The sequence below is a fragment of the Oncorhynchus nerka genome, linkage group LG2, assembly GCF_034236695.1.
Source record: "Oncorhynchus nerka isolate Pitt River linkage group LG2, Oner_Uvic_2.0, whole genome shotgun sequence".
In the NCBI taxonomy this organism is placed as follows: domain Eukaryota; kingdom Metazoa; phylum Chordata; class Actinopteri; order Salmoniformes; family Salmonidae; genus Oncorhynchus; species Oncorhynchus nerka.
The window spans coordinates 59,852,582-59,876,098 of NC_088397.1; the positions used below are offsets into that span (position 1 = coordinate 59,852,582).

Here is a 23,517-nt window from a genome sequence, read left to right on the forward strand (position 1 = left end):
CTATATATACAGAAGTATGTGGACACCCCTTCAAATTAGTGGATTCGGCTATTTCAGCCACACCCATTGCTGACAGGTGTATTAAATCGAGCACACCGCCATGCAATCTCCATAGACAAACATTGGCAGTATAATGGCCTTACTGAAGAGCTCAGTCACTTTCAACGTGGCACCGTCATAGGACGCCACCTTTCCAACAAGTCAGTTCGTAAAACTTCTGCCCTGCTAGAGCTGAATGAATGATGAATCATGCTTTACCATCTGGCAGTCCGAATGACGAATCTGGGTTTGGCGAATTCCTACCTTCCCTAACGCATAGTGCCAACTGCAAAGTTTGGTGGAGGTGGAATAATGGTCTGGGGCTGTTTTTCATGGTTTGGACTTAGGCCCCTTAGTTCCAGTGAAGGGAAATCTTAATGCTACAGCATACAATGACATTTTAGATGATTCTGTGCATCTAACTTGTGGCAACAGTTTGGGGAAGGACATTTCCTGTTTCAGCATAACAATGCCCCCATGCACAAAGCGATGCCATACAGAAATGGTTTGTCGAGATCGGTGTGGAAGATCTTGACTGGCCTGCAGAGAGCCCTGAACTCAACCCCATCGAACATCTTTGGGATGAATTTCAAAGCCTACTGCGAGCCAGGGCTAATCGCCCAACATCAGTGCCCGACTTCACTAATGCTTTTGTGGCTGAATTGAAGCAAGTCTGGAGCGCTGTATTTCCCATTGACATGCTCAAACTCCTGGACCTGGATACAGACACAACAGTGAGTTAACAATCTAACAACAGACGAAACTGGATTTCTCCACCATTCTAGACTTGTTGCATTTTATTGAATGCATGCTATCTAAAACCAGATGCAAGAGGCAGGGAACCAGCCTTACTCAATCTAAACATAGGCTACAAGACATTTCTCAACCCTGTTAGGATGTAATGTTCCATTATCTAGTGGAAAGCCTTCCGAGAAGAGTGGAGGCTGTTATAGCAGCAAAGGGTGGACCAACTCCATATTAATGCCCACAATTTTGGAATGAGATGTTTGACAAGTAGGTGTCCAAATACTTTTGGTCATGTAGTGTATGTAATGTTCCTACACCTTAGCTGTTTCTCCCGCTCATCCCTCACCTGTGAAGCCTCCGTCGGCAATGTTGAACATGAACCTCATCTTGAAACCATTCTTCTCCAGTAATTCCCTCCTGACCTCCTCCATCTCCTCCTGTGCTTCTTTTTCTCCATTCAGCCGTCCCTCGGGCACGAGCAAGTCCTCGCTCTTGGCCTCGTCTGAAACAACTAAGGAAATCGAACAACTAGCTTACATTTTTGAGGTCCTCTTTCTGCGAAAAGTGTCACTCAAAGAGTGACAAGGTTTTCATGTTTTTCGCTGTTCCGCAAATACCTGGATTCAGTTCCTTCTCCTCAGGATTGGCTGGAGCAGGATCACAGTCTCCTTTTTCTAAGGACTTCTCTGTCTCTCGACAGGGCTCCGCTAGAGGATCATTGACAAACAGATTGCCACATCAGAACAGAGACATGTTACAACTGATTTTTATGAAGTGGGACAAACCAAAGCCATTACACCAACCATTTACACTTCATTTGATTATAACCATGTAATGCACCACTCACCTTTTGGTGAGCTTTGATTGGACAACAGCTCTGTCTGTATGGATGGAGGCTCTTTAGGAGTGATGGATGGCTCTATCAGTGCGGAGGGTATGTCTGTCATTTCACTGCTCTCCTCTGAGGAGACTGGTTTGTCCTCTGTGCTGCCTTTCTCTGTCTCATCACTGTCAGGAGCGATGTCCGTCTTCTCTACCTGGGATGATGACTCTGTACTAACATGAGTCTGGATGGAGAGACAACCATCACAGATGGAGAGGGAGACAGAGTAAAACAAGTAGGAGACCGTTTACTTTAAAAGGTGACATTTAGAAAGTGGCATGTGTTTTGTATTATAATAATAATCAAATGAGATTTATGGGGAGATGTATGAAGACAGTAAAGGATAGAGGGATGAGAAGGATAAGAGCGGGGAATAAAGGGACATTTCTGAAGAAGCGTGAACTCTGACCTCCAGTTCTGATAGCTTCTTGCATTCCTGTTCTGTGGGCTCCTTGTCTTCAGCAGGCCCTGAGATCGAGTCCAACTTCTCTGTAGAAACAGCAAAACAATCACCAAACAGTGTCTCACATTTCCTGTCTATTGAATCTAATGAACTAAGCGGAGTTCTGAAACACACACACACATACCACACACACTGGACAGGGTGAGGATGTGACTCTGACCTGGTGGGACAGGACTTCCAGGAGGCTGGGGTGTGGCAGCAGGGCTAGCAGGGACGGGGGTGTTGGGGTCAGAGGACAGACTCTCAGTCAGTTTCTTCAGCTCCAGTCCAATAGGGATCAGGTCTGGAGTGCTGTATTTCCCATTGACATGCTCAAACTCCTGGACCTGGATACAGACACAACAGTGAGTTAACAATCTAACAACCGAAGAAACTGGATTTCTCCACCATTCTAGACTTGTTGCATTTTATTAAATGCATGCTATCTAAAACCAGATGCAAGAGGCAGGGAACCAGCCTTACTCAATCTAAACATAGGCTACAAGACATTTCTCAACCCTGTTAGGAGGCTAACTTACTGCTTTCTGCTGGGTTTTATTCATGTAACTATGGAGTCATTGGATGACTGGTTGATGTGTACCTTTTTCCTGACCAGAGACATAACCCCAATCCTGGTGAGGACATGCTGACGGGACAGCCCTTCTCGTGGAACCCCATCTGCAAAGGTCTCCGCCCCGTCTGCCCCGGGCTCACAAAGATGTCTCATGAACAGGGACACATAGGCCCTAAGAGAGACAGGGTCACATTCATACAGCTAATCAATTTCCGATCATAGTAACAAAGATACTTGAATTGGGGCCTCCCGAGTGGCGCAGTGGTCTAAGACACTGCATCGCAGTGCTAGCTGTGTCACTAGAGATTCTGGGTTCGAGTCCAGGCTCTGTCGCAGCTGGCCGCGCCCGGGAGACCAATGGGCTGGCGCACAATTGGGACAGCGTGGTTAGGGGAGGGTTTGGCCGGCAGGGTTGTCCTTGTCCCATCGCAGACTAGCGACTCCTGTGGCGGGCATAGTGCACGCTGACACGGGCCCAAGATGTACGGTGTTTCCTCAAACACATTGGTGCGGCTGGCTTCCAGGTTAAGTGGGCATTGTGTCAAGAAGCAGTGCGGCTTGGCTGGGTTGTGTTTCGGAGGACGCGCGGCTCTCGGCCTTCGCCTCTCCCGAGCCCGTATGGGAGTTGCAGCAATGAGACAAGACTGTAACTACCAATTGGATACCACGAATTTGGGGAGAAAAAAGGGAAGAAAAAAAGTAACTAACTAGAAAAAGATTTTTAAAAATTAAAAAAAGTGTAATACTTGAACTAACATTGTCTTGCATTTCGTATGGGAGTGAACAGTAGACTGCAGCAGAACCCCAGTTAAAATACAGTACAGGAGGAGCTTTAAATACCTGAACTCTTTCTCACTTTTCCCTCTCAGGTCTCTGACCAGCCAGTGAGAGTTGAAGGCGTCCTGAGGAGGCATGCCCCAGCGCATGATAGCGTTGAGGAAGGCCTTCCGCTGACGGGCGTTGAACCCCAGCACCTGGCACAGGGCATTATACCCATTGGTCAAATCAATGTGCATACACATGTTGTCTACTACATTAAAACCAGAGTGCTTTCTTCCTTACCTCGATGTTGCCCCCTACGCGTGCCAGCAGGGGTGGCAGAGGTTTGTCCCTGTCACTCTTCAGCTGCCTGCGAGAATGCCTGCGCCCACCTACAGAGAAACACCCCCCCCCACCACCATCAGCCAGGTGCCTCAGCAACATCTTATCAATGATAGGTTCCAGGCCCATCTACACAGGACAGAGCAGGCACTGAGAGAGTTAGTTATCTATAACGTAGTGATTACGCAGGTCTCATTGACACCCACCTTCCGGCCTCTCCTCGAAATCTTCGTCCTCGTCCTCGGACCCCACGGAGTACTCGGAATGATTGTCTGAAAGATCATCCTGCCACTCTGAGCCACAGATCAGATCAGAGAGAAACAGCACAGTGCATTCACTTGTGTAGGGGCCTACTAGGGGAGGAGGGGAGGGGGGCTAGCACCGCAGACCGCTACAGTGGGCATGCACACTGACACTACTCCACTACACCACTGTGGGGCAGGCATTCTTTCAAAAACTACTACTGACTAGCAGCAGAGCCTCTGTCTGTTCTGTCCTCCCAGCCACTACACTGGTGGACTGTGCACTTCATCAACATGTCTCTGATTGTGCATTTGCTTTAGATGGGTTTAAATGTTTCCCTTTCAGTCTCCAATGCCTGTTGTTGAACTATGGGGGGTAGTGTTATAAAAGGAACTCTACACAACTTGCATACTGTAACGCTATAAGCAATATAAAGCAATCAAGCTTCAAATGTGCTACTATTTTCAAGCAAGCTGCTATAGTTATGAACACACAGCCAAAGGAAGGTATAGTGTGCCACTCGTGTTACCAGAGGTATAACTAGAGCAGTGGGCTTCAAAGTTGGGGTCGCGGGGGAACTGCAGTGGGGTCGACAAATTAATAAATGAAAAAGTACATATTACATATTATTGTACGGGACCCATATGCAAAACTTTTTGAAAAAGATAATTTGAAAAATGCCATTTTATTGAGTAAATGTATTTATTGGTTTCTTTTCAAGATGAAAATGTGATGAATTGAAGGTTATTTGTTGATGTAAGAATATAAATTTACCGATTGTAAGGTTGTGTCATTAGATTTGGGGTGGGGTCACGCAAAATTATTGGGGAAAAAATGGGGTCCCCAGAAATTCTGGCCAAAACAAATGGGGATCCCACTGAAAAAGTTTGAATACCACTGTTCTAGAGTGATGCTAAGTTCACTCAAATGTTTTCTAAAAGGAGGGGGACCAATAAGCATAGCATTACTGTTACAGTAAAGGGATACTTCAGGATTTTGGCAATGCAGCCCTTTTTCTACTTCCCCAGAGTCAGATGAACTCATGGATCCATTTTTCCACGAGTTCATCTGACTCTAGGGAAGTAGATAAAGGACTTCATTGCCAAAATCCTGAAGTATCCCTTTAAAGAAGAAGAGAATAGCAGGCCAGAGTGTACAGTACAGTATGAGGCAAACCTTGGTCCTCCTGAGACGTGTCGTTGTAGTTGACCTGCTTGCGGATGCGTTTGCCTTTGCCCAGGTTGCGGGCCAGGTCCTCCTGCTGCTGCTCATAGTGGTGCCTCAGCAGCTTCTCCCAGTAGTCTGGATCCACATTCTCCTCCTGCTTAATGATCTCCCGCTGGGGCTCCTCCTGAACACACACACATGCACACAACGTAAGAATACTGAACAAGGATACTCCGGGGTAAACTAAATGGTTAGCTACTACTGAATAAACACTGGTAATCAATGAGAATACAATGAAGAGACTGCTAAAATACTCACACATACACACTTGAGAATACATAACAGAGCCAATCCTAGACATAGCAACGCCCATGCTGACTGAGTGTGTTAGTGTGTGTCCTCACCTCTGCGTCCTCGTCTTTGACAACATACTGGGCCACCTTGAAGGAGCTGAGGTATTCGTTCATGTTCTGGATCTCAGTGTCCTCCGTGGCATTCTGGCTACGGTCCAGCAGCTTGGAGATGGCATTGTCATCATAGTGAATGACACTGCCCTCATCTCCATCCTTTATGTCCCCTGGAGTAAACACAAGTATCACAATATATCAGGGGGATACAGGCTGGTTTACTTTACATTCATGTCAAATCTAGAGACAATATTAGAAAAATGCTAATTGGTTTAATGTTCAGTTCAAAACGACTATATGTTCCTAGCAAAACAGGTCTGACTTTTCAAACAGAAATGCTAAACCCATGGGGTGAATTGTATATTGATCCCATACAATAATCCCTACTCAGTTATTTATTTGTCGACCCCACTGCAGTTCCCCCGCGACCCCAACTTTGAAGCCCACTGCTCTTGTTATACCTCTGGTAACACGAGTGGCACACTATACCTTTCTTTGGCTGTGTGTTCATAACTATAGCAGCTTGCTTGAAAATAGAGGCACGTTTAGAAGCTTGATTGCTTTATATTGTGACACAGTGTAGTCAGTGTGCGTACCATTATTCTTACAGAGTTTTTGATGCGAACCCATGGCCCGTGCAGCTGCCTCCATCTCGTCCTTGAAGAGCTCCTCGGTGCCGAACTTGAGGATGTCGTCCAGCTCCTGTTTGGACATGGAGCCGGTCTTGGAGCCCAGGCCGGGCCTCACCACCAGGTGGGTCAGCATCATCTTCCTCTTGGCCACCTGGGTGATGCGCTCCTCCACGCTAGCTCGCGTCACAAAGCGATAGATCATCACCTTCTTATTCTGACCTATACGGTGGGCCCTGCTGAATGCCTGCAGCAGAGAGATGGAGGGAGGGAAAGCGAGAGCGGCAGAGACAGTTACAGAGTTAGAAATAAAGAAACATAACAGGGAGTCAAGGAGGAAGACAAATAGAACGAGATAACACTGTGAGGGTTATAATGCATTCAGAAGACAGTATACTGTATGTACAGTATGCCTGTGTTAGTCGGTACCATGTCCCACAGTACCTGGATATCGTTGTGAGGGTTCCAGTCTGAGTCGTAGATGATGACGGTGTCTGCCGTGGCCAAGTTGATGCCCAAGCCTCCAGCTCGGGTGGAGAGGAGGAAGCAGAACTGCTGAGCACCCGGTGCTGCAGTAAGAATCAAGGAACACAGTCAATGAGTGAGTGAGTACGCGAGTGTGAGTGCTGTTTGTGCTGCTCCCTGCTGGAGAAAGACAGAACAGCAGCGTAACTCACCGTTGAAGCGGTCGATAGCCTCCTGTCGTAGTCCCCCTGTGATGCCTCCATCAATGCGTTCATATTTGTAGCCCTCGTATTCCAGAAAGTCCTCAAGCAGATCCAGCATCTTAGTCATCTGGGAGAAGATGAGAACTCTGTGTCCTTCATCTTTGAGTTTCTTCAGCATCTTCTGGAGCAGGGTGAGTTTGCCTGAGGACTTGACCAGCTGGTTCCCATCATAAGAGCCATTGGGTAACACTGGTGCCTCCTGCGTATACACAATGAGCAAATAACCCAACAAGAGGCCACAGCCCCTCACACACAGACAGAAATACACACATTTAGAAATACAGTTCCTCCGAAACATCAGTCCCTCCCCGCAGGCCTTAGCATGGTCTACCCCCTCTGCCCTGTCTCCTCCCCTCCCTCCCTCCTCCCTCCCTCTACCCGGAGGGATCCCATCTCTCCTCCCTCCCTCACCACAGCTGCCACGGGGAACAGATAGGGGTGGTTGCAGCACTTCTTCAGGTCCATCATGATGTTGAGCAGGGACACCTGGTTGCCCCCGCCCTTGGAGTTGAGCGCCTCAAAGTTCCGCGTCAGGATAAACTTGTAGTACTTCCTGTGGGTCAGAGGTCAAACATGAAAAGCGGGATTAGGCCTGGGGGAACCACTCTGAAGGGGTTTTATACAACAATGGGAGGTTCAACAGAAAAGTACTAGAAGAGGACTAACTAACTTCTGCATGGGGCTGAGCTCCACTCGTACAATGAGCTCTGTCTTGGAAGGCATGTTCTTGAAGACGTCAGCCTTCAGTCTCCTGAGCATGTGTGGGCCCAGCAGATCATGCAGCTTCTTGATCTGGTCCTCCTTGGAGATGTCTGCAAACTCCTCCAGGAACCCCTCCAGGTTACTGCACACAGAGCGAGCACAGACACAGCAAAACCGTTTATAGACACCATTTAAAGACGGCACAATCCCCATTTGTTCCAGTCGATGTTAAGAGGAGCAACTGACGCTTAAGTGTCCGCCATGGCTTTAGGCTGTACTGTAAGCCTTAGTATGCCGGGATTTGAAAGGAGAACACTGTGGTAACAATTGAATCTCCCTCAGCATTAGGTCTTTAGTGTCTGCTACTGCAGCAGGTAAGAGGACCAAGAGGCAGGCTGCCAGGCTAATGGATGGCCACAGGAGGAAGTACAGCACAGCTCTTACTTGAATCTCTCTGGGGTGAGGAAGTTGAGCAGGTGAAACAGCTCCTCCAGGTTGTTCTGCAATGGAGTGCCAGTCAGTAGCAGCTTATAGTAGATCTTATACCCATTGAGAATTCTGAAAAACTGTGGAACAGTGACAGCGACATTAGACACTCAACCAAGCCACAAATAGAGTTGAGTCATAATGCTATGCAAGGTTGATGATGTTGGAAGAGAGGAGATAGATAAGATACTGATCATAGATTGTAAAGAAATCAGAATTTGGACCTTAAGAAACACTATTAGCCAATTTACCATTCACCAGTGACAAAAAAAAAAAAATTACATCCATTTGATGAATGCATTGGTTTACTTTGAGGTGGGTTACCTTTGACTGGTTGTTCTTCAGTCTGTGGGCCTCGTCCACCACTAGACAGGCCCAGTTAATGGAGCCAAGAATGGTCTGATCGATGGTGATTAGCTCATAAGACGTCAGCAACACATGGAACTTGATGGCCGTGTCTTTCTGTCAAGACCAAAACAGAAAGTCTATATATGACCACCACTCTCCTTTGGCCTGTAAATGACATGCTTGTCGATGTTTACTGAGATTCAATACATTTTTATTTTATGGGGATACCTTCATACGGAAGACCTTGCGGCCTGTTTTGACCGCAATGTCCTCGAAGGTGAACTCGTTCTCCCGGATGACCGCCCGGCTTTCTTTGTCCCCAGTGTAGGTCACCACGTAGAAGTCTGGGGCCCACATCTCAAACTCCCTCTCCCAGTTGATGATGGTGGACAGGGGGGCACTGACCAGGTATGGCCCTTTGGAGTGACCCTGAGAGGGGAGGACATGTTTCAGTCATGACTAAGGACACTGTTTGATGATATACACAACAGATATTGCATTACTTTCATCACTACTGATTCTATTGTGTATTGTATTTACTTAATAATGTCATGGAACATTAATAAACAAATAGACCCCTTTTCCTATATGAGCCTGTCCTCCTCACCCACCTCCTTGTAGAGTGAGTAGAGGAACACGATGGTCTGGACAGTCTTGCCCAGGCCCATCTCGTCTGCCAGGATAGTGTCTGTGCCCTGTGCCCAGGAGAACCGCAGCCAGTTCAACCCCTCCAGCTGGTACGGGTGTAGGGTTCCCCCAGTGGCATTGATGTACCACGGTTGATGTTCAAACTTGATGGTAGGCTAGTGACGGGGAAAGAACAACCAAAGGTGTATCAGCTTATTGTTAAGCCAATAGTACAGTATGTTTTAGTCCCTAGTAATGATTCCCACTCACATCTATGATTGGAGCGTTAGGAGGGATTTCTCTCTCCCTCCTCTTCTCCTCCTCTTTGCCCTTCTTTCCCTTTCTCACCACTAAAGGGCGCTGGTCGTCACCAATCATCTGCTCCCTGTCAAATCACAGGAGACGTCAACAAACAGTCTACTCAGGTTGTGAAATCGTGTGAAATATGTTTGTCTGTATGTGCATGCGTAAGAGAGAGAGAAAGAGAGATACAGTGAAAGAGAGAGAGAGACTTCTGTGAGTGTAATGTTTACTGTTCATTTTTGTTGTTTATTTCACTTTTGTATATTATCTACTTCACTTGCTTTGGAAATGTTAACATATGTTTCCCATGCCAATAAAGCCCCTTGAATTGAATTGAGAGAGAGAGAGAGAAAAAAGTGTGAGTTCTGAGCTGACCTGTGGTCCCAGTAGGAGTGTTTGGCGTTGTGATACTCAGGGACGTCAAAGTCATCCACCTCCCAGGTGCACTGGTCATAGGGCAGGTCTCTCCACTTGATCAGGTAGTGCACATCCCCATCCTTATCATAACTGTAGAGAACGCAAGGAACAATGACAATCACAACTCTGGGAGCTTCAGAATACAAAAGGAAAGGTTGCAATTATATATTTCAAACCTGGGACAAAAATGTATGGTTGAGATTCCTGTCTCTAGTTTATTCCACTGTATATCAAGTGCTGAGCGTGAGTCTGGGGGAGAGAATGTCCCGACAGGGAGAGGAAGGTGTGTGTGTCTGGGGTGGGCACCTGTGGTTGAGGATCCTGTGGATGACCATCCACTCTGGCTTGATGCCGTAGCGGTAGAATCTCTCCTCCATGGCAGCGTACTCTGGGTCTTTACTCTTCCTCTTCTCGTTGTTCAGCTCCTCCTCCCCAGAGCCGTAGTCGTACGGAGGGGGCTCGTCCATGTCGTTCTTCCTCTGGTAGTTACGGTACATCACCGCGTGGTACAGCTCCAACTGCACACACCACAAACAAGACCATGGCTTAACCAACGATGCTGCAGAAAATTCTTGTCGTATTTGTGACAATATGCTGTAGCAAATGTAGAGTCTTGTAACTTCTGCAAGCTAGATTTTTAAAGTGAGAGTAAGCCAGTATATTTGACCATGGCTTACTTTCAAACACTGGCAAACCCCTCAGCAGCAGTCAAACAGACAAATGTGTGTCTCACCTGCAGTTCACTGACCCAGGAGCAGTGCCAGTAGGAGAGACCAGCCCACTTGACAAACAGCTCCCTCTCCGGGTGGCCCTTCAGGGGGGGCTTTACCAGCGGGTCCACAGTCTCTCCATCGGGGACAGGGGGCACCTCAGTTGGTAAGGGGGGGTCCCCCCAAATCCAGTGGAGAATTCTCTGTACCTTCCCCTTTGGAGGTGGGCACTAGAGGGGAAAAGAGAGTTGTGTGAGACAGCATGGTATTATCTCTCTGTTCTCTCTTGGGAGCCTGCACAGAGAATGACATTTTCATTTTGTTTCCAGCAGTCTATTTTAATAATGGAGAGCCAAGTGCATTCTCACAAATAACATGGTTCATCAACTGGATCATCACACTGACTGGTGGGAGAACTTGTCACTCACCAAGCAGCGTGGGCACAGCCACTCCCCATTGGGTATCTCAGGCAGTGGAGGGTTGAGGCAGTGGATATGGTAGGAGGAGGGGCAGGTGTCACAGCACAGCAGCTCCCCTCCGTCTTTACACACTCTGCAGAACTCCAGGTGGTCGTCCTCTTCCTCAACCGCAACCTCCTCTTCCTCATCGTCATCATCTTTGGCCTCCCACTGGATGCCCTCCTTCTCCTGAATGCACAGATGAGGGATAGTGATCATGTATATTTTTCTACAATGTGATAGGGATGATGTACTTCTGTTGTGTTTAGTGATAGTCCAGGTTAAGGTGTACTACTCACACAGTGGGGGCAGCTCCACTTGCCCTCGGGAGCTTTCTCCAGCTCAGGGTCCAGACACACCAGGTGATAGGCTTTGGGACAGGTGTCACACAGGATGATCTCCCCTCCCTGCTGGCACACCTCACAGTAGTCCTGGTGGTCTGTCTCATAGCCATCCCCATCCTCTCCTGAACACAAGACAGGAAACACAGATAAAAGTTAATGTAGTCTGTGTCTTCACACACACAGCAGTAACAGTCATTAGGTTATGAGAGTTATGAAAAGGTAGGAAGATATACAGTATAAACTAGTGGAACTGGTTAGTGTAGATAACGGACATCGCATACTTTTCCTTTTTTTCCGACCCTTCCGGGCTTTCTTCTTGGCATTCCCTGAGGTATCAGAGCGCACCGAGGCACTGTGGATGCTGACATCATCAAAGTCCGACTCCTCCAGCCCAAAGTCCTCCTCACTCTGCCAACAGACACGAGTCATTCACAACCACACAGTCAATCAGCAATGAGAGCCAATAATGTTCACACACAAGTTTGGACATAAAACCCTAAAATTAGTATTTTGGGTGCTGTATAACTAAGACAATAAGCACACACACTGTACCTCATCCATACCTGCGTGTGGGAAGAACAATCTACTGTATCTTCTCAAGTCATAGTTATGTGACTGAAGGTAAGAAATAAGACGTGCCGCACCAAACCTTACCGAGGATGCTTTCTTCTTTGATTTGGTTTTCCTCCCTTTACTTTTTTTCTTTACCTCCTTTACAGTCTTTGTTTTCCGTCGAACCCCAGGCCCTATAGGACAACAACATCCAGCACAGGCCAGAGAGGTATAGAGGGTACTTTATTAGTACATTTCAATACATACTGATATACAGAATTATTTAATGACAGCCCTTACCCTTTCCCTCTTTGGTTTTGGCTTTTCTGATTTGCCCAGGCTGAGAGCTTGACAGTGTAGTGATCTCTTTGACAGAGGTGGGTGAGGCAACGGTGACCGTTTCCACGGCAGCAGCCACCGCAGCAGCCACAGCAGTTGCAGAGGTGCCTTTGAAGGGGTTGTTAGCGCTGAACTCTCGCCACTTGGCCCCTAACACTGTCATCATCTTTGACATGGGGATCTTAGGGTTCTTCTTGGCAATAAGTGGCCTGAGGAAAGTCAGGGAAAGAGAAAGAACACTGTAATCTTACTATCTTGTTATTTTCTTAGTTAATTATATACTGTAACAATCACCAGAACTAGTGGTGACCCATCTGTGTGATGTCCCCCCTGTGTTGTGTGAGTACTTTGATTGTGATTTGTCAACCAATGTCTTGTGGTTCGGCACATTGGTCTCTCTGAGATACTCGGTCAATGCATTCAGTCTCTGAGCTTCCAGGCTGTCACACACAGCCACAACATCTCTCTCTCTCTCTAACAAACAGTCCAGTGTTCACCACACTGCTCCAGTATCTCTATACAGTTTTATTTGGATATACTCAAACTACAACTAAGCTACACAGCCATGACAGCCATCCATAGACAAGAAAGGCAGTAAATGATGATCCTACATGTATAGTACCTGAGGAACTGGCTGAAGGCCTTGTAGTTGGTGAGGGTTGTATAGTCCTCCTCTGTGAAGCCATACTGCACATCCTCCAGACCCCACTCCTGCATCAGCTGACTGGACGACTTGGGCTCCTGGGGCATAACAACACTGAAGTAAGAGTTCAGTCTATAAATCCACAAAGGCCCCAAATAATATCAAATACATATCAAACTAGACAGAGATGTTTTAACAGAGGCACTCTTACTGTACCTTATTATTTTCATCATCTTCGTCATCATCATCATCATCGTCATCCTCCTCCTCCTCTTCTCTCTTCTTCCGTTTGGGTTTCTTCTCTTTCTTATCCTTAGGTTTCTTCTTCTTCTTTGTGGTAGGGGCGTAGGTGCTGCTCTCGCTCTCTGAGCCAATCTCTGGACCCTGCAGTGGACGGTCATCCTCCCGCTCAGGGATCTGCTCCTTCAAGTCACTGCCACCACCTCCTACTCCTCCACCTCCTCCTCCCTGTCACACACACAGATACAACATTGTTTATCGTCTCAACACTATCATTACTTTCACTTATAATCTCACCGCCTCTGCCTGTCAATCATCCAGGAGACATTTGATGCACAGACAATGAGTCAGCAAATAACACTAATATACAGAGTCTGTACTTCAAGAGGAAAGATAGTCCCCCATACCATCTGGATAATGATGACCATTTGTAACCGTTTCAGGAAACTAGGCATATGTCAGTCTGTACTTCAAGAGGAAAAATAGTCCCCCATACCATTTGGATAATGATGACCATTTGTAACCGTTTCAGGAAGCTAGGCATATGTCGCACATCACTACTTCACAGGAGAGGCATTTGAACGTAAACATTTCTTTTTTATCAGAATGCTTTTTTTTGGCAGGAATGCCTTCTGGAACATGTGAACTTTCATGTGCCTTTATAACAAAGGTGTATGCCATCTGTAAATATGAATGAAACGGTTCAATTACAAGCCTAGTTGGTTTAGCCACGGAAAAAGCCAGGAACCTTCCCACTAGCCACAATTGGCTGAGATAATGGATAGGCTGGACATGCCGGGAGATGAGTTCGAATTGGTCTGCCACGTAGCCCACGTCTGCCTATAACGTGAGCTTCTCAGTGTGGGGCGGCAGGTAGCCTAGTGGTTAGAGCATTGGACTAGTAACCGAAAGGTTGTAAGATTAAAAATCTGTCGTTCTGAACACGGCAGTTAACCCACTGTTCCTAGGCCATCATTGAAATTAAGAATTTGTTCTTAACTGACTTGCCTAGTTAAATAAAGGTTAAAATGTATGGATAATCCTTGCTACTGTGGATTTTTGAAAAATATGTTAGCCATGGAGAAATGCAAAAGTGTTGCTACTGCTCTCAACAACAATGATCCCCTGAATTTAGCAGGCGCTATTGACAAAGATCAGTGGGGAAAAGTTGTGATGGACTGCTTTATGTACAGGGTCAGTGAGAACCAGAGTGACTTGACACAATGGGCCAAACAAGCTGTAGCTCCAAAACAAAACGGAAACGACACAGCTCTTACTTAGTTAAAGTGGTTCCAGTCTTCCGTGAAGCAGACTGAAACCATGTATACGGGTAAGAGTCTAGCAAAATATTCAGATATTATAAGTTTCTAATTTTGTCAGAAAGTCGTTTTCATTGCAAGTTAAAGCATACTGTTCATTAGCTAGCGAACGTCAGCTTTCTGGCTCACTAGCTAACGTTACGTGTATGATCTGTGTAGTAATATTAAAGCTATTTGCATTGCTATATATATAGCCTAATGTTAGCTAGCTACAGTAGCTAACATTGAAGTTAGTTGGTTAGCTTTAGCTACCTGAATATTCATTCACACAACAGCATTTCATGCATGGTGGCTAGCTATGATAATCCATTTGTACGGTAAGGGTTGGGATTATAGTTCATTGTTTAGCTAGCTAACTAGCTACATGCCAAAACAAAATACTTCACTTCGCCAGATGATTACATGATCCATCAAGTTAGCCAGGTGTATCTGGGGGTGATTATGGCCATCTATTGTATTTCATGAACATGCATATATGTCTAGACAATAATGACCCATCCATTTAGCTAGATGTGGCTGGGGGGTAGGTATAGCATTTTGTTCGCATGACCTATTATTTACACACGTGTTTACCAGAGAGAGTAAAGTGAAGAAAAACATGACCTGCACCAAAGTTAAGATTGGGATATAGGCCTAGAACTAGATAAATTGTATGTTTTACTAGAGGTCGACCGATTAATCGGCAAGGCAAATAAATTAAGGCTGATTTCAAGTTTTCATAACTATCGGTAATCTGCCCTTTTGGACGCAGATTATGGCCAATTATATTGCAATCCACGAGGAAACTGCATGGCAGGCTGACCACCTGTTACACGAGTGTAGAATCAAAAGAACCTGGTGGATGCAAGGTAAATTGTTAGCAAGCATTACATTTATTTTATAAAAAACAATCAATCTTAACATAATCACTAGTTAACTACACATGGTTGATGATATTACTAGGTTAACTAGCTTGTCCTGCGTTGCATATAATCAATGCGGTGCCTGTTAATTTATCATCGAATCACAGCCTACTTCAACTTCGCCAAATGGGTGATGATGTAACAAAAGCGCTTTCGTGTAAAAAGCACAATCCTTGCACAAATGTACCTAACCATAAATATCAATGCCTTTCTTAAAATCAATACACAGAAGTATATATTTTAAACCTGCATATTTAGTTAAAATAAATTAATGTTAGCAGGCAATATTAACTAGGGAAATTGTGTCAATTCTCTTGCGTTCAGTGCAAGCAGAGTCAGGGTATATGCAACAGTTTGGGCCACCTGGCTGGTTGCGAACTGTGTGACCGTAATTAATTTGCCAGAATTTTACTTAATTATGACATAACATTGAAGGCTGTGCAATGTAACAGCAATATTTAGACTTAGGGTTGCCACCCATTCGATAAAATACAGAACGGTTCCGTATTTCACTGAAGGAATAAACGTTTTGTTTTCGAAATTATAGTTTCCGGATTTGACAATATTAATGACCAAAGGATTGTATTTCTGTGTTTATTATATTATAATTAAGTCTGATTTGATATTTGATAGAGCAGTCTGACTGAGCGGTGGTAGGCAGCAGCAGGCTCGTAAGCATTCATTCAAACAGCACTTTACTGCGTTTGCCAGCAGCTCTTAGCAATGCTTGAAGCACAGCGCTGTTTATGACTTCAAGCCTATCAACTCCCGAGATTAGGCTGGCAATACTAAAGTGCCTATAAGAACATCCAATAGTCAAAGGTATATGAAATACAAATGGTATAGAGAGAAATAGTCAACGCGTCATAATTCCTATTATAACTACAACCTAAAACTTCTTAACTGGGAATATTGAAGAACTGGGAATATTGAACCACCAGCTTTCATATGTTGTCAGGAACTTAAACGTTAGCTTTCTTACATGGCACATATTGCACTTTTACTTTCTTCTCCAACACTGTTTTTGCATTATTTAAACCAAATTGAACATGTTTCATTATTTATTGGAGACTAAATAGATGTTATTTATGTATTATATTTAGTTAAAATAAAAGTGTTCATTGTTCATTCAGTATTGTTGCAATTGTCATTATTACAAATATATATATAAAAATCAGCCGATTGATCGGTATCTGCTTTTTTTGGTCGTCCAATAATCTGTATCGGTATCGGCGTTGAAAAATCATAATCGGTCAACCTCAAATTTTTACCTTGAGTTTTGCCTTATTTTAGGCTACTACTTTCCACTGTAGTCTTGAAATCTTTGGTTGTTTACTACAATACCTTACTCAGTATGTTTATCACATTGCCCCATATGTAAATCTGTAAAGAGATGGGTGGGGCTAATGCTTAAGCGAGTGTGAATGATGCTGAATTGGTGTAGACAAAGAAGAGCTCTCCAGTAGGGCCATTTTCTAAAAAGTGTGCTTACAAATGTATCAACTTTCAAAGCAGAATTACTTTCCCAGTGTTCCTCAACTGCAGTGTATTATACACCATTTTGTAGCTGAGTCTCTACTTTTATCCAATGTAAGAAACACCATTTCAAATTGTACTATATAAGAAGGAATCGAGGTGGTCAGTCACATTTCATCAATTGAATATCTTATTGAATGATCAGAGGCTTGTTCACCTCTAAACTGGCTGCTGCTTACACAGAGAACTGCAACAACACAGCATCATACACCTTGAGCAGCTGCTCAATCACATCTCCCCCTCCCAGCCACAGTCAATAAGACTAGGGCAGGTATTGTCTCCATGGCCTCGCTATGGCAACATCTGGAAGGCTACACAGATGAACGTTTATAGATAAAGTGTATGAGTGAGCACTGGCGTTGGCTTGTGTGTGTGTGTGTGTGTGCATGAAAGAGCTGTGTGGAGCTTGTTGCCTGTTGCACAGTAGGCCTGTGTGGATCCATAGAGAGACTCGCAGGCGTCTCGCTCTGTGGCGCAGGGGAAAGGCTCACGTTGCCGCAGCGCCCGCCAACCCCACCGCCAGCCCGTCTGTGTTGCCATGGCGACCAACCCGTGCAGAGTCTGGAGCTCTCTCTCTCGCTCCCCCTCTCTCTCTTACCCTCACTCTATAGCAGCAGCAGCCAATGAAACAGTGCCATCCAATCAGACACGTTTGCATAACGAGCTTGTTATGCAGAGGCCTGTGGTTGCAGAGCCTGTGTTCCAGCGCCCGTCTAGACAAATCTCATTTATGCATACAGAGAAGGAGAGAGAATGAGTTTGGAGGGAGGTCCAAATGAAAAAGGGTGGAGGGGTGGTGGAAGTAGTAGAAGCAGAGAAGCAGAACCTCCGTTAATCTAGAGAGAGAAACTGCAGAGAAGTGACTTAACCCAACCACTGACGGCACACACAGGGTTCAATGGTACACAAACACATCACAGGATACATAAGACCAGCGTGGAAAGAAAGAGGAGGACTCTCCTGGGAGATCATGAAAAATAAATAAAGTCCTAAAGCATAACCAAATGGTTTATTCCTATATATAACGACTTCCCTTTGGTATCAACTTAATTTCTTTTCAGCATCTAGTTTCAGTACTAAATTAAATTAGTACATACTAATTGTATAATGTGCAACCATTATTTAAGAAATGAATGTCAGATTGAATACACAAACTTCACATCCTAACGATACCATAAACACCCAACTGCGTACAATTGTACAGTGCAACAGGGGGGGGGGGACACGACACTGCTGTCTATCAACTTGCAGTCCCCCTAAAGGGATTTCTCTCCTTAAAACTGATCTAGCCAGTCATCAGTGCTAACAGCTCTCCTGTGGTGTGTGCTTGGGCCCTGCTAGAGGGAGTCTGAGCACTGCTTGCTTTCTCAGCTCTGAGACTGACCTGGGGGAGAGAGGCCCACTGACAGGGCTGTAACCTCCATTGATCCGTGGCCTATGTCTGACAGTAGACTTTGGGGAGAGATTGTAAGTGAATAACAGCTAGTTGTGGTTTCCCTTAACAGAGAGTGCTGCCTGATAAACACGTACAGTGTACTGTCTAGCAGAGCTTGTGAACTGAGCATGGAAAGAGAGCGGTATGGAGAGAAAGAGAGTGTGTGTGAGAAAGAGGAAAGAGACAGGGAGACCCCTCATTAGCACAGCGGGGTCCAATGCTCAGTGTTTATCGTGGCCAGCCAAAGGGTCGGTGACAGACTGGCCACCAGAGCTCCTCACAGTGCAGCTGGCAGCCCTGGACAGGGACATCCCTGCTCTGTCACCGCCACAGTTCAGAACACTGATCAACCGCGAACACAAGCAGGGGACACACAAATGTGAAACAGGCACCGCAAAGCCAACACAAAAAAGGCCCTCAAATGGCAGAGGGATGTTTTACACCAAACACTTTACTCCGGCTCACTGTCACTGTGTTGCACCAAACATTTTCCCCTGACTTCACTATGATGTCTTTCAAGGCACACTTGTGGTTAACCTCAAATAGCCAAGAATCTAAGGAGCAGTCGTGGAAACAAATAAAATGCAGGAGTGGTTTGTTGTCTGTTTTGATATATGGTGGTGGTGTGGTATGTGGAGAGCCTCAGCTCAGTGCTGCTGTTTAAAGCTTGTTTTCTGAATGCCAGGAACTAATGCCTGGTAGAGTTCTGCTGTCAGAATAGCTCTGTCACAGTGTTGTTGTTGGAACCTACTGGCACACGCTCTAGCACTCCTGACCGACCGCCCATTTTGACTGCCACAGGGACAGGCGCTTCTCCTGATCCACAATCTACACTAGCACTCAAAGCCCACAGCTTACACTGGCACTCACGCTGGCACTGGTGCCAAGTGCCCCTAAGCCAAAGACACTACTGTTTCTCCTTGAAATTAGAGAATAGTCCAAGAAACCAAATATTGTACCCCAGTAAAGAAATCGGAGTTCAATCCCAGCCAATATAAATGGCTGCTCAAGGACTACAGTATACGGCACAACATCTACTGTAGCTTTTTAGAGGTTCTGTGTTATTCTGCATGACATGATTGTAATCTGATAAGAGTTTACCTCCTTTTTCCTCTTCTTGACTTTGGGCATCTTGCCCTCCTTCATCTTTTTGGGTTTCTTCTTCTTCTGTTGTTTGAGGGAGTCGTTGTCAGTGAAAAAGCTGTCCAGAGGTGTGAGCGGGACAGTGTTACGCTGACCATCCTCATCCTCATCTAGACACACACAAACACAAACATGGCCTTCAGAACCACATGATACACGTATTCACAACTTTGACTCTTATTGTAACACATACAGATTTCATGGGGCTTCTGTTAGTCATCACTTTACCATCCTCCCCCTTTTACCTTATATCCTGTTGGCCAGGCACGGCTCAAACCTTAACCTAGTGGGCTGCTAGTTCTCTGTCAATTGTGTTGTCTCAATATTGTTGTATACATATAAGCATGCTGACAACAGTGTATAACGGTGCTCCAGACTTCAATGCTGCCATAGTGGGTCACAGAGGAGTAAGAGAGACAGCAGGGCCAGGGAGACTGCCTTAGACAGTAGACAGTACATCACTATAAAGAGACACTCCCACGGTGCCTCCTCACACACAAACACAGACTGAAGGGCATGAAATATGCAGCACATGTATCAGAGTCAATCAGCCAGCCAACACTAGACTAGCCCTGCAGCCTACCACTCCCAGAGGGACACTGAGTAGGGAGGAGGGGTTCCCCGTCTCCATAGCACAAACATTGGCTTGCAATCCACTTATCCTCCATTTAGCCAGGCTAGTCAAGAGGGGCCACACAGACACTAGGTGCTTCCAAGGTTCATTATCAATGAGAGACCCATAGAAATGTCTATCTATACATTCCCATTCACCACTGGATAAGCTGGATGCATCTTCCCACGTGTGTCCGGCAAACGGTACCGAAGCATTTGCTCTCAGACCAACAGGCTCCAAGACAGCTTCTACCCCCAAAACTGCTAAATAGTCAAACTGCTCAATAGTCAATAATAGTACCCAAACTATCTGCGCTGACTCTATCTTGCTCTGACCCTACGCAAAGCAAAATATACACACACCATATACAGTGCATTCAGGCCCCTTGAATTTTTCCACATTTTGTTATGTTACAGTCTTATTCTAAAATTGATTAAATAAATGTTTTCCTCATCAATCTACACACAATACCCCATAATGACAAAGTGAAAACAGGTTTTTAGAATTTTTGGCAAATGTATTAAAAATTAAAAACAGACATACTTTATTTATGTTAGTATTCAGACCCTTTGCTATGAGACTCGAAATTTGATCTCAGTTGCATCCTGTTTCCATTGATCATCCTTAAGATATTTCTACAACTTAATCGGAGTCCACCTGTGGTAAATTCAAATGATTGGACATGATTTGGAAAGGAACACATCTGTATATATAAGGTCCCAAAGTTGGCAGTACATGTCCGAGCAAAAACCAAGCCACGCTGTCAAAGGAATTGTCCATAGAGCTCCCGAGACAGGATTGTGTCGTGGCACAGATCGGTGGAAGGGTACGAAAACATTTCTGCAGAATTGAATGCCACTCCTCAGTAGAAGGCACATGACAGCCAGCTTGGACTTTGCCAAAAGGCACCCAAAGGACATTCAAACCATGAGAAACAAGATTCTCTGGTTTGATGAAACCAAGATTGAACTCTTTGGCCTGAATGCCAAGTGTCATGTCTGGAGGAAACCTGGCACCATCCCTAGGTTGAAGACTGGTGGTGGCAGCATCTTGCTGTGGGGATGTATTTCAGCGGCAGGGACTGAGACACTAGTCAGGATCGAAGGAAAGGTGAACAGAGCAAAGTACACAGAGATCCTTGATGAAAACCTGCTCCAGAGCGCTCACGACCTGACTAGGGCGAAGGTTCACCTTCCAACAGCACAATGACCCAAAGTACACAGCCAAGACAATGCAGGAGTGGCTTCAGTACAAGTCTCTGAATGTCCTTGAGTGGCCCAGGTAGAGGCCAGACCTGAACCCAATCGAACATCTCTGGAGAGACCTGAAAAGACCTCCCAACCTGGGAGAAACTCCCCAAAAACAGGTGTGCCAAGCTTGTAGTGTCATACCCAAGAAGACTCAAGGCTGCAATCGCTGCCAAAGGTGCTTCAACAAAGTACTGAGTAAATGGTCTGAATACTTATGTAAATGTGATATTTCAGTTTATATATACAGTGGGGCAAAAAAGTATTTGGTCAGCCACCAATTGTGCAAGTTCTCCCACTTAAAAAGATGAGAGAGGCCTGTAATTTTCATCATAGGTATACAAAATGAGAAGAAAAAAAAAACAGAAAATCACATTGTCGGATTTTTAATTAATTTATTTGCAAATTATGGTGGAAAATAAGTATTTGGTCAATAACAAAAGTTTATCTCAATACTTTCTTATATACCCTTTGTTGGCAATGACAGAGGCCAAACGTTTTCTGTAAGTCTTCACAAGGTTTTCACACACTGTTGCTGGTATTTTGGCCCATTCTTCCATGCAGATCTCCTCTAGAGCAGTGATGTTTTGGGGCTGTTGCTGGGCAACACGGACTTTCAACTGCCTCCAAAGATTTTCTATGGGGTTGAGATCTGGAGACTGGCTAGGCCACTCCAGGACCTTGAAATGCTTCTTACGAAGCCACTTCTTCGTTGCCCGGGCGGTGTGTTTGGGATCATTGTCATGCTGAAAGACCCAGCCACGTTTCATCTTCAATGCCCTTGCTGATGGAAGGAGGTTTTCACTCAAAATCTCACGATACATGGCCCCATTCATTCTTTCCTTTACACGGATCAGTCGTCCTGGTCCCTTTGCAGAAAAACAGCCTCAAAGCATGATGTTTCCACCCCCATTCTTCACAGTATGTATGGTGTTCTTTGGATGCAACTCAGCATTCTTTGTCCTCCAAACACGACGAGTTGAGTTTTTACCAAAAAGTTATATTTTGGTTTCATCTGACCATATGACATTCTCCCAATCTTCTTCTGGATCATCCAAATGCTCTCTAGCAAACTTCAGATGGGCCTGGAAATGTACTGGCTTAAGCAGGGGGACACGTCTGGCACGGCAGGATTTGAGTCCCTGGCGGCGTAGTGTGTTGCTGATGGTAGGCTTTGTTACTTTGGTCCCAGCTCTCTGCAGATCATTCACTAGGTCCCCCCCTGTGTGTTTCTGGGATTTTTGCTCACCGTTCTTGTGATCATTTTGACCCCACGGGGTGAGATCTTGCGTGGAGCCCCAGATCGAGGGAGATTATCAGTGGTCTTGTATGTCTTCCATTTCCTAATAATTGCTCCCACAGTTGATTTCTTCAAACCAAGCTGCGTACCTATTGCAGATTCAGTCTTCCCAGCCTGGTGAAGGTCTACAATTTTGTTTCTGGTGTCCTTTGACAACTCTTTGGTCTTGGCCATAGTGGAGTTTGGAGTGTGACTGTTTGAGGTTGTGGACAGGTGTCTTTTATACTGATAACAAGTTCAAACAGGTGCCATTAATACAGGTTAACGAGTGGAGGACAGAGGAGCCTCCAGAGGAAGTTACAGGTCTGTGAGAGACAGAAATCTTGCTTGTTTGTAGGTGACCAAATACTTATTTTCCACCATAATTTGCAAATAAATTCATTAAAAATCCTACAATGTGATTTTCTGGATTTTTTTTTCATTTTGTCTGTCATAGTTGAAGTGTACCTGTGATGAAAATTACAGGCCTCTCTCATCTTTTTAAGTGGGAGAACTTGCACAATTGGCTGGAAAATGAGGGGGAAAAAAATATTTAAATCAATTTTAGAATAAGGCGTAACAAAATGTGGAAAAAGTAAAGGGGTCTGAACACATTGTACACACACACGCACAATGACACACTTTTACACTCATTATTTGCTGCTGCTACTCTGTTCTATATTTCACTCTCATTATCTATCCTGATGGCTAGTCACTTTACTGTACAATATTTGGTTTCTTGAACTATTCTCTAATTTCAAGAAGAAACAGTAGTGGCTTAGGGGCACTTGGCACCAGTGCCAGCGTGAGTGCCTTTATGTACATATCTACCTCAAATACCTCATACCTCTGCACAATGATCTACTTGTACTCCATGTACATAGTTCCATAGTCACGTATTTATTGGTATTATT

General features: G+C 45.2%; 1 protein-coding gene across 1 annotated transcript in view; it reads right to left on the reverse strand.

The window, feature by feature from the left end:
- Nucleotides 1-23,517, reverse strand: part of LOC115138914 (chromodomain-helicase-DNA-binding protein 5-like) — a 37,655-nt gene that overhangs the window by 6,084 nt on the left and 8,054 nt on the right. Inside the window, exons 2-33 of the mRNA XM_065000677.1 lie at nt 19,423-19,574; nt 13,106-13,357; nt 12,869-12,987; nt 12,208-12,455; nt 12,010-12,101; nt 11,637-11,763; nt 11,311-11,477; nt 10,982-11,200; nt 10,577-10,783; nt 10,150-10,361; nt 9,802-9,933; nt 9,394-9,508; nt 9,108-9,299; nt 8,725-8,925; nt 8,473-8,610; nt 8,107-8,228; nt 7,631-7,804; nt 7,372-7,513; nt 6,910-7,159; nt 6,677-6,801; nt 6,212-6,479; nt 5,601-5,773; nt 5,206-5,380; nt 3,993-4,079; nt 3,748-3,836; nt 3,526-3,659; nt 2,713-2,857; nt 2,293-2,458; nt 2,079-2,158; nt 1,634-1,853; nt 1,404-1,493; nt 1,133-1,297 (exon numbers count right to left, since the gene is read on the reverse strand). Of these exons, the coding sequence (XP_064856749.1) occupies nt 1,133-1,297; nt 1,404-1,493; nt 1,634-1,853; nt 2,079-2,158; nt 2,293-2,458; nt 2,713-2,857; nt 3,526-3,659; nt 3,748-3,836; nt 3,993-4,079; nt 5,206-5,380; nt 5,601-5,773; nt 6,212-6,479; nt 6,677-6,801; nt 6,910-7,159; nt 7,372-7,513; nt 7,631-7,804; nt 8,107-8,228; nt 8,473-8,610; nt 8,725-8,925; nt 9,108-9,299; nt 9,394-9,508; nt 9,802-9,933; nt 10,150-10,361; nt 10,577-10,783; nt 10,982-11,200; nt 11,311-11,477; nt 11,637-11,763; nt 12,010-12,101; nt 12,208-12,455; nt 12,869-12,987; nt 13,106-13,357; nt 19,423-19,574 (5,178 nt within the window). The remainder of the gene's footprint in view (nt 1-1,132; nt 1,298-1,403; nt 1,494-1,633; nt 1,854-2,078; nt 2,159-2,292; nt 2,459-2,712; nt 2,858-3,525; nt 3,660-3,747; nt 3,837-3,992; nt 4,080-5,205; nt 5,381-5,600; nt 5,774-6,211; nt 6,480-6,676; nt 6,802-6,909; nt 7,160-7,371; nt 7,514-7,630; nt 7,805-8,106; nt 8,229-8,472; nt 8,611-8,724; nt 8,926-9,107; nt 9,300-9,393; nt 9,509-9,801; nt 9,934-10,149; nt 10,362-10,576; nt 10,784-10,981; nt 11,201-11,310; nt 11,478-11,636; nt 11,764-12,009; nt 12,102-12,207; nt 12,456-12,868; nt 12,988-13,105; nt 13,358-19,422; nt 19,575-23,517) is intronic.